This window comes from Columba livia, chromosome 8 (genome assembly GCF_036013475.1).
Source record: "Columba livia isolate bColLiv1 breed racing homer chromosome 8, bColLiv1.pat.W.v2, whole genome shotgun sequence".
NCBI lineage: Eukaryota > Metazoa > Chordata > Aves > Columbiformes > Columbidae > Columba > Columba livia.
Genome location: NC_088609.1, coordinates 14,502,618 through 14,512,952, shown reverse-complemented (window position 1 = coordinate 14,512,952; position 10,335 = coordinate 14,502,618). Strand labels below are relative to the sequence as shown.

The 10,335-nt window shown below is 44.0% G+C and overlaps 1 protein-coding gene across 1 annotated transcript; it reads left to right on the top strand.

The window, feature by feature from the left end:
- Positions 1-1,510: 1,510 nt before the first annotated feature.
- DMRTB1 (DMRT like family B with proline rich C-terminal 1) lies at positions 1,511-10,132 on the top strand. The gene is made up of 4 exons (XM_005498873.3): positions 1,511-2,079; positions 3,776-4,008; positions 5,681-5,825; positions 8,904-10,132. Exons 1-4 carry the CDS (start codon positions 1,677-1,679, stop codon positions 9,008-9,010), a joined length of 888 nt encoding a protein of 295 aa, XP_005498930.3. The 5' UTR covers positions 1,511-1,676; the 3' UTR covers positions 9,011-10,132.
- Positions 10,133-10,335: the final 203 nt, after the last annotated feature.

Below are 10,335 nucleotides of genomic sequence, written 5' to 3'. Positions count from 1 at the left end.
ACAGCATTTTTGGGGGAAAATGGCCTGCAACTGAGGACCGGGAGCTGATTACGTTTGCATGCGTGCTTTGCTCACAAAGGGAGCTGCTGTGCTTGCAGTCCAGCACCCAGTTTCTACAGACCACGGTACTCTCTGCCTGCACAGATTTGGCCTTGCTCCTGCACAGGATCCCTAAATGCATGGGTGCAAAGCCATGGCTGAGAGCCGCCCCTCAAAAAGCAGCTACCAAAGACCCAGTCTGCGCCTGCGATAGCAAAATCTGCAGGCTGGGGGTGCTGCTGCACTGGGTGGTCTGGGGACTGTATGCATTTGAGGATTTGGGTCTGAACTGCCTTTGAGAGCAACTCTGGGCTTGTATGTCAGCATTGCATTAAGGAAAACATCTCCCCAGGAGACAAAATCCTACTGGAAACCTGCAGGACTTGCACACAAAATCCTACTGGGTCTTTCGCAAAGTGAGAAGCCTGAATCTAGGCTGAGCCTCGGGGCCTTGCAGGGCAGAGGGTCTGGCTGCTCACTGCTAAGGCAAACCAGACAGTTGTCAAAACTCCTAAAGGGCCTGCTATGCTGGGGCCTCAGCCCCCTAGATGTTGAGGGGTGCACCCAAGTCTTGCAGGAGAAGGTTTGCTCCAAGGAAGGGTTCCTACAACGCTGTTGTGAAACATACTCTGTTGCATAATCTAACTGTTTCACAGCAGAAGAGAGATGTTACCTGATTCTCTTGAAACTATCCAGTAAAAAACTTCACAGCTACTTGATGGTTTATGTTTATGGAATTCTCTTTAATGTAGAACAAACTATTGGCATCTCAGGATTTTACAACAGAATTATATATTGCATATGTGAGAAAAATCAGCAGTGTCATGTCTTACATTTCAAAGTGGAGAGTTTTTTTCCTAGATATGGGCTACTGTGTAAACCAGGGGTTTGTAGCTACCGGCAGTAACAAATAACAAGAGCTTCGTAAGCAACACTGGAACTGGGGCATTCCCGTATTTCTAATCTTAATTCTGTCTTTGTTTCCAGAGAATAAGGAATTTGAGAAAAGGAGACAGGTCTTTTGAATGACATATGCTTTCTGCCTTCATCTTAATACCTTGTTTTGAAAAACAGAGTGATGAAACGTTGTTTTTTTTTTCTGCTGAGGCAGTCACTCTCCTCTTGATCAAGAGAAGCCTACTGTAAATTGGAAACAAAACGGAACAGAAATCCTGTGCATATTGAAAGCGAATGCATGAGAAGGATGAAAGTGAGTGTGAATGCTAAAGTGCTGAAAGAGAAAACTTAAGGCGATAGTGCAAAGGACACTGCATTTCTCTCCTGTGCACACCCCCCACCTGTCCAATATTCCCCATCTCTGCATGCACCAGCAGGGCGAAATGTACTAAATTGTGCCACATGTGCCTCCCCGCTCTGTCTCTCCAGCTCCAGCCTGCACCAAGGGGCTGCAAGGGGAGGTGGAAAGGGGGGCAAGTACAGCCATGGCTGAGGGAGGCCAGGGTGGCTCCTGTGCCACAAGCTCTCCAGATCGGGGCATTCCCCACCCGCTGCCATGGGCTCTCCTGCCCCGCCTGCCCAGGTTGCTACATGCTGTGGCAGCAGTGGCCGTACCCTATATAAGAGCACTGAGGAGCCTACCCCGCCGTGCCACCGTGGGTTGCCAGGACTGGGCTGCTATGGAGGCTGAGGAGGCCGCAGCGGTGGCAGCGAAAGTGGCGCTGCGGACACCCAAGTGTTCCCGCTGCCGTAACCACGGCTTTGTGGTGCCAGTGAAGGGCCATGCTGGCCACTGCCGCTGGAAGCTCTGCCTGTGCGACAAGTGTGCCCTCCTCGCCGAGCGACGGAAGATCATGGCGGCCCAGAAGGCCCTGAGGCAGCAGGTGCCTGACACCCCGGCTGGGGCAGCCGCAGGTCTGGCTCCCCCAGGTGAAGGCCCTGGGGTGGCTGCTGGGGCGGCCCGCGGCCCTGAGCAGAGCGGCCATGACGGGGTGAAGGGTGCCCAGCCCGCAGGCAGCAACGGCAAAGGCACAGCATGCAAAGGACTGCTGCCACCTAACAGCCCTCCCTTCTGGGACTATGGTAAGCACCTGGCCTCTCTCCCCAGACTCTTCCCCTGTCCCACTGCCTTTCTTTTGGAGTTCATCCTCTTTCCCATCTAACACTGTCACTTGCGCAGTTTGCACCCACTGGCTCCTCAGGCTCCAGCTCCCCAGGGAGCCATTCCTGCTGTCTGTCCCTCTTTCCTTGCTCAGCACAAACAAGTACTCAGCTTGCACGTTTGAATGTGCAACCCTGCTTTTATTTTCCCTTCTGCAGAATCTGCAGCATGGGTCCCACGGTTCTGCGGTGGCAGGAGCTATGTGCTCAGCCTTGTCGCTCATTGCAAAGTTGAAGATTAAGCAAGTGGTGTTTCTCTGAGAGGGAATTAGTGTGGGAGGGAAACCAACCTCTAATGCACTGTGCACTGCAGGTGCTCCTGCCTGTTTCTGACTTCTGTCCCACTGTTCATAAATTAACAGGCACAAGCCCCCAGCAACAAAAATGCTAAAAAAACTCACGAGATGGCAGGTAAATGGGGAAGTTACTGCTGCAGTTGCCTGAAGCTAGAATTTTATGATAGCACTGTAAAAGAAAGAGACCTTTTGGCCGTAATTCCTGTAGCAAAGACTAAACTTGGCTGGGATCACTTGGTGTAAAAGTGCATTTGGTATTTAAGACCAGAGCATAGATTTTGCAGGTGGAACAGTTGTATGGTCTGTCACCTCTTAAATTGCTTCCCTTAATATAGTCTTTCATGTGGCTTGTCTAGTTTATTACTATTTATCACAGTAACTTCATACTATTACTATTTATTATAGTAATTTTACGGAAATCCATACTGACTACAGTAGTCATTAGTCTAAGGCTCTGGAGAGCTGACAGCCTACAAGTCAAAATGCTGTTCTGGGAAGCTCAGGAAAGAGTAATTTCAGATATCTCTTCTTCGCATCCATCTGTCAATAACTGTTCCCCTTTTTTTTTAGCTTTGTTTCCATAGAAAATTATGCTTATGGATGACACTAGCTATACATACGCCTGTCAGTTCTTACCTTAATAACATCTTTAACCTGCTTAACAGTTTAAAAAAAGGTTAGTGACAAATGGTATAATTCTAGCACTCCAAGAGCCAACCTACTCTTGAAGCAAATTCTTCCATTTCTCTATCAAAAAGAGGCTGTGCATACAAGATGGACCCTATTTAAATAGCCACTCTTTTTTTTTAAGACTTCAGAGAAGCTGTATAAGATTCCAGATGCAAGATAAAAAACAAAGGAAGTAACTGATTCCTGCATCTGAAATTACCTCTGTATGTCCCTAAAATTGAGCTTTTGTCTGTAAATTAACTTAAGAAGTGACAGATAGGACTAAAATTAGAACTGTTATTTTTGTAGATTTTTTTAAAAGTCTGCTAGTGTTAAGAGTCTTAAAACAGGTTGTTTTCCTGTTGCTGATGTACTGAAAGAATAAGATTCTGCAGCCAGTGCTTTACTAAGGACTAGAGGCACAATGCAAAAGGCAGAAAAAAATGCAGATCATTCTGTGTTACAATATCATCTGCTGCATCTTTCCTTAGTTCCTAAAAAATCCACAAAATAAGTTCACAAGGAGTTAAGCATGAAACCAAAGGGACAGATTCTCCTGCCTGAGGGTGGAATTTGGTCCTGCAGCTACTTGTACTGAACTCCACAGAATGACATGGATACTTCTATTCATTCTTTTCTCATTGTTTTCCTAGCTCACTCTGCTTTTCCTCCAGAATATGTGGTCAACCCAGAATACCTGGAGAGAGAACCTCCGAAAGTGTACCCTGGGTGTTCTGGGGTATATCCTTACCACCCATTTCCCATGGGATTTGCCATCAATCAGTCAAGCTGTAGAGGAGCACCATCACCTTCAGGAATCTCACTTCAGAGAGGTTTGCGACACATTCCTAGCAACTATGGGCCAGGGAACGCAGCTCCTGTGGCAGTAAGTAGTGGTCTTTTAATTACTTCTGCAAATGTTGCTGTCTTTCCTTTTAGCTGCCTTCTTGCTGTTAAAGTACCTGTGAAAAGTTATGCTGCTTATCAGTTACATCACAGCATTTTGATATATTGTGCTAAAGAAAACATCAGCAAATGGTGATGTTAATAATCTGACCTGAACTCAGAGGAGCAAACCCATGCACATGCAAGGGGCCAGATTTTGTGAAGTGTTTTGGGGCTTACATATCCTGCTAACATCTGCAACAGCCTTTGGGAATGATGGCTGTTGAACACTTAATATGGTCACATTGTACCAGCATAGATGGCACAGAATTGGCATTGGGAAGTGTCCCTTCTTCCATGCAGAACAAATTTAATGGGGAAGGAGAGTGTCAGGGCTTGGCCAAGGCACCACAGCTGCAGAGAATAACAGGGGGAAGGAAGTCAGCTCCCACAGGGAGGCAAATCAGCATGGTCATGTACTTCTGGTTTGAAACATTTGGTTTTCCAAAAACAGTGGAAAATGTTTGTGGTTAACAGAAGTTTCAGATGAAAAATGATGTTTAGCATCATATGGCCCACACCTTCAAACCACACAGAGATGGTAAGAAACGAGAGGCTAAATTGCCTGTCACTTGGAATGGTGTGTGTGGGCACTTTCAGTTTCTTTCAGTGCTGTCAGTCATGTTGGGTTAAACTGGTGGTGTCGAGTTTTTGTACCACAGTTGGGCACATTATCAGATTTCCAGATGTCATGCACCATTCTGTCTGCCTTGCGTACAGTTCATCAGTTCATGTTAAGGCAGAGTGAGCTGCCTCAAGACTACTAGATTTATTTCTTTATCTTGCATAGAAATTCCTTGTCACATTTTAGGGGTTATTGAGAAAGAGAGTAGCTGGCAGCAGTCTGACGTCTTGATAAATTATCCTGGTAGGCTGGATTTACACAGGTTGAGAAATGCTTTGTCTAAAACATCACTGCATGTGGTTTTGTACTTAATTTTTAACTGTCCTGAAACAGACTGAAAGATCTACTACTACTTCTATCTGTACCAGGGTGCATGGCCAGATCCAAGAGAAAAAAGCTTCAGTTTCTCCGATACTAGTGTTTCTGAGGGCTAGAAATATCTCCTTGCTCATGGAATGAGTTTTAGCATGCTCTAAGAGGTCTGGTGATCACAGAAGACTGGGGCTGTGGGGCAGCCTGTGGTGGACATGGACTCCTCAGTGTAGGTAGAGCCACTCATTTCACTGGGCTGAGGGGAGAATCCAAAACTCACCAGGAGGTGGTTGCAAGAAGCATTTTCCTAGATTACCTCTCTGTTGCATGAAGACTTTCAGACTTGTTCAGTGGCAAGTGCACAGGATCAGTGGCAAAGGTGACCTGCTCCTGGTTTAAGCCATCTGCTCTAATGAGATGCCAGAACAGGTGACACAGAGATATGGTCTCAGAGATATGGTCTCAGAAGTTGCTACTTCTCAGTTTCAGCATGTTACACTTTGCCCATGCTTTGCACGTGCTAATATGTGCATGGAAGTGGTAGCATGTGGCCACAAAAAGGATAAAAAATGTTATATTCATTGCTAAAAATTGAAAAATAAATTGTTTGATACTCCAGATGTATCTTGGAGAGAGTCTTTATATGGAAGATGCTTTACTTTGTGTGTTTCTGCAGATTCCAGATGGCGGTGGAGATTTCCATCAAGGATACTACTCTCCCCTGCCTCAGTTCATCCCACCAAGTTTTCTGCCAGGGATTCATTACATTCCACCTCCCCTTTCCCTGAACGTGTTGACTGAAACAACCAAGGAAGCACATGGTAAGGAAGTATGAGATGAGCCCTGGGAGATCCAGTTTTAACCGGGTTTCAATACCAAACCACAGAGGGGGAAGCCCCAAGAGACCCTGATTCTAGCTGGTTTTCAGGGTTTCACAGGTCACTGTGATGGAGCCAGGACTGAGATCCTGGAGTCCCAGGACAGGTTGCCAGCTTGTACAGCTCTGGGAAGGGCTGACTTGGGGGAAGTAGCCTGGCAGGCTTGGGCTTTCCCGCTGACAAGCACCTCAGTCTCATGCAGATGTTTGAAATTATTTGACTCTGTTGCAATTTAGTTAAAAGGTTAAAAAAACGCAGACTAACATGAATCATATGAAATTTTTTTTCATCTGAAAAATCTACATTTTAATTGCTATAAATGCAAGATTGACTCTTCAAAATCTCAAGTTGTTTTATTGAATCTCACAGTATTTAAATTTCTGGCATAGGTTAAATCTTTGTGCCACTCTCTTTTGGGTCTCTTTCATGCATTGTGCCTACACGTGGACATAATTGTGATTATATTTGCAAGTTTCTTATTTGGCTGCAGCTAGCTGTGACCACAAGAGGGTAGAGCTGCTCAGAGAATGAACCACTAGCACTGCATGAATAAATAGCCAGTTTTAAGTTCTTTTTGAAAAAGCAGAGAAATAAATACTTTATTTCTTTATTTCTCTCCTTGAACATGAGGAAAAATGTTAATCTGACTGTTTATGAAACAGATTACAATAATCACCCAGTGAAAAATCAAATCTCTTGTATAAATGATCTCATTTGAACGGAAACATGTTGATGGTGGTTATGTAGGACAAAATATAAGTTGGGAGTTTTTTGGCCTGGTTTCTTGACAACATAAGGCTCATGCAGTCTCATTTTCTCTTAATGTCAGTCCTCTCATAAATTTTCAATCCATTAGTTATTTTCAGCCAAACATATCTGTTGTGATCACAGGCCTACATAATATTGATCTGCAAGGGAAGCAGATGCCTCCCACAAAATGGTTTGTTTGCAGCCATGTTGTGGTGTTTGGCTGGTATTCAGCTTGCACTCAATTCCTGACTGACGTATGTGCATCTTGACCAACAACCAAGTGCCTGCCAGTCATCCCAGCAGCAGGCACGTATCTATAGGGCAGTTAGGGCATACCTGCTGCTTGTCTGGCTGGAGAGCCAAAGAAAAGTAAGCAGAAGATGTGGTGGACAAGGAGAATAGGAAGAATAGGGCAGTGTGGGGGGTGTACAGACATCATAGAAATGTAAAGTTATTTTAAGATACTGACAAAGGCATTAGGACTTGAATGCAGTGTGTAGGAGATACCGGTGTGCTGTAGGTAAAATAATATGGACTGAGTTTGCGGGGAAGAAAGGAAAATGAGGGCTGTCAGGCAAACCAGAAAGCGTATGTGAAGATTAATGGGTTTTGTGATTTGGAGGGTACAAGAGATCTGGGGGATACTGCAGTGGCAGAGAACATGTAGGGAGCTGCAGCTGTTCTGTTGAATTGTGTGAGAATGGGAAGGAACTAAGAGTAGCGGACAAACATGTGGGACACGGAGAGAAGTGGTGGTATTGAGCAGGGAAAACAGGAGAAAACCCATCCTGTACTGGTAGAGTGAAGTTGTACTGGCCAAACAATCATGAAAACAGGCAACTGGATAGAGAAGAGAGTTCATGAGAGCACCCCCCCATCCCAGAGAGCAAAATGCCATCTAATGACCTCAGCCTTTATTACACACCAGAAAAATCACAACCCAGGCACAAAGCCATAGGAAACAATGCATCATGGATTGTACTGCTCAGAGAACAACCCAGTTGTTTTAGTACTATGGGGAAAGTACAAATTAATTCCACTACATAGTATTTGTGCTCCAGGATATGTAGGAATTTGCAACTGTGACCTAGTGAGGGGGGATACTTCTGCATGAGGTCATGTAGAAAATAGCCTGCCGGCAGAAGACACAGATGTAGAGGGAAGATACAGTGAAACTAATAATTATTTGATTCTTGTATGATGCTTGAAAAAAGACAGAGGCTGTAACATTTAGTGCATAGGGATGTGTTAGGGTTGCATCATGTCTTTTTGCCCCAAGAAAGGAACAGACTCAAACCTGCAATTAGATTTGGGAACATCCTTCCTCCAGATGGACCTTCAGAATTGAGGTGAAATGGTCTTTCTGGCCAAACTGTTGCAGGAAAATGGATGGAGAAAACTCTAGCAGGTGACAACTAGTGAGAAGAAATGTCTGTGATCTCTGCCCCAAAGGGAATCTAAGATGAAGACAAATAAAAAACAACAAACAAGTAAACAAATGAAGAAACCCTCACCAAAAAACAAAACAAAAAGTGCTATCTGAAAAAGATTTTCCAAGGCTAGAAGCTGCTACCAGAAAGGTTTGAATCAATAGTTAACTGCAGTCGAATGACTGAGGCCAGTTAGGTTTACGATGGTGAAGTATAAGCCATGTGGTTACACAATTTCATGCAGTATTGATTAGTAATGTTCTGGAGATTTGACAAAATAAACACAAGGTATGTCCAGTAAAACAGCCAGTACAGCATCTGAGGACAGAGCCTGATTGCAGATTGTTGGCTTTCTAAAAGAGCAAGCTACAGAAAAACAAAACCCCTAGTTGCCTGTGAGAAAAGGAGGGAGCTTTTCATGCAAATAGGCAAGTAAATACTTTATAAAATAAAAATCCCTGGTTGGATTTTAAGAAGGGATTATTCAGTCTGTCAAGACCTTTGAGAATTCACAGGAGTGTTACGAAGGCATGGCATAGATTCACTCCAGTTAGGCGGGCAAAACAGTCTACCAGTGCAGCTTCAACACTTGCCACCTTGAAGTGTTCTTGCTACATTTCTTTAAGCACAGCTGAAACAATCAACTGCTGCCTGAAGATCAGAGAGCTGCAGCTCTTGATGTCAAGCATCTTTGAATTAACTGGGTTGAAAAATAAACTGGAATTTACCTCTGGAAATGAGATTGATAGCCAGTTCAACGGAAACTGGAATACAGCTTTTGGGGGTTTTTGCTTGTTTGTGTTTAACTCTGACATTTTTCTATTCTTCATTTTTATTTCAGCTACTGAAGCTGACAGTCAGGATTCAGGGGTGCTTCGTGAACCTGGTCAACCGTCTTCTTCCCCAGAAGAAACAAGCAGAGACCAATCTGTGTATTCTAAACAGTAAATGGGCTGGAAAAGAGCTGAATAGCTGGCAGTGCGATTTGCATACTGAGTGTTGGTTAATATGAGGGCAGAGTGACACTTAGTCACTGAGCAGCCACAACAGCTAGAAGAAGGGTATTAGTCCCCTGCCTCACTTTGCGATCACGTTAATGCTACCAGGCTCACAGCTCTGCCTCCCTAGCACTGTAAAGTCCTTGTTCCTAAAAGAGGTTTACCAGAGACATGGCAAGTCTCTTCCCCCTTTAGCAGGTGGCAGCAGCAAATGATTATGACTCTGAATTTGTTTCCTTTGCTGAGGGTAGATGGCTCCCTGACTTTGGAGTGAGGTCTCTGGGCCGTGTACATTCTGTGGCCGCCTCATGTTCATGACAGTAGTCAAAAATGTGTTGTTTGTATATCAATTTGCTGTAAAGAAAACCTGGTTCTGAGTATTACAGAAGAGTTAAGTGATGTAGAGCCTGAAGACTCAGTGAGAGAGGATGGGAAGACAGTCTGGGTTGCTGATTAACTCAACTGCCTAAGAACGTGATTCACTGGGTTCAGCAGGGTAAGGGAACAGTTGGTGCTTGGCAGACTTGTCAAGAAGGGCATGGGAGGAATTTGCAGAAAGGGCTGGTACAGACTCAAATCCAGTGCCTCTGTTTTGTTTTCTGGGTGAGCTGCCTTTAGGGTACCTTCTGTTCAAGTTGGGGACAGGCTGATTTGGAATCACTTCACGTCACAGAGGCTTCAGGATTTTTAATGTCCTTGATGGTTTATACATAATTTCAATGTTGTTTAACTCAGTACAGTGGAAACTAAACAGTAGTATTTGTTTCTGAAGGGCTCACATAGACAGCCTCATACATGTATATTGGAAGGGTGCTATGGCGTATGGAAGGTATGAAGAGATTGCCTAGGAAACTAGGACAAAACACCATTTAGAATAGTAATTAGTCAAATCCATACATATTAGAATTTTCAATGATAATGTTTAATTAAAAATGAAAGGTACATTACTGTTTTGCCTAGAGGAATTGGTTTTGTATTAAGTGGATTGGTTGTTACTGTTTGAATAATTGGGGGGGGGAGGCTTTTGTATAATTAAAAAAGATACATTAAATTGTTGGTATGGTTTTGATGATTTGAGGCTTGCATATCTACACTTAATTTTTCTAGCCAAATGTCCAATGTTGCCCTGAACAGCTCTGTGTAACAGACTTGCTCAATGCAAGATATAAAGAAATAATACTAAGCTGATATATATATTTTTTTAATGTAGTAGGTGATCTGTTGGAATACTTTCCAGCACACAAGGTTTTGGGAGACACTAAGTGAAAGTGGCAA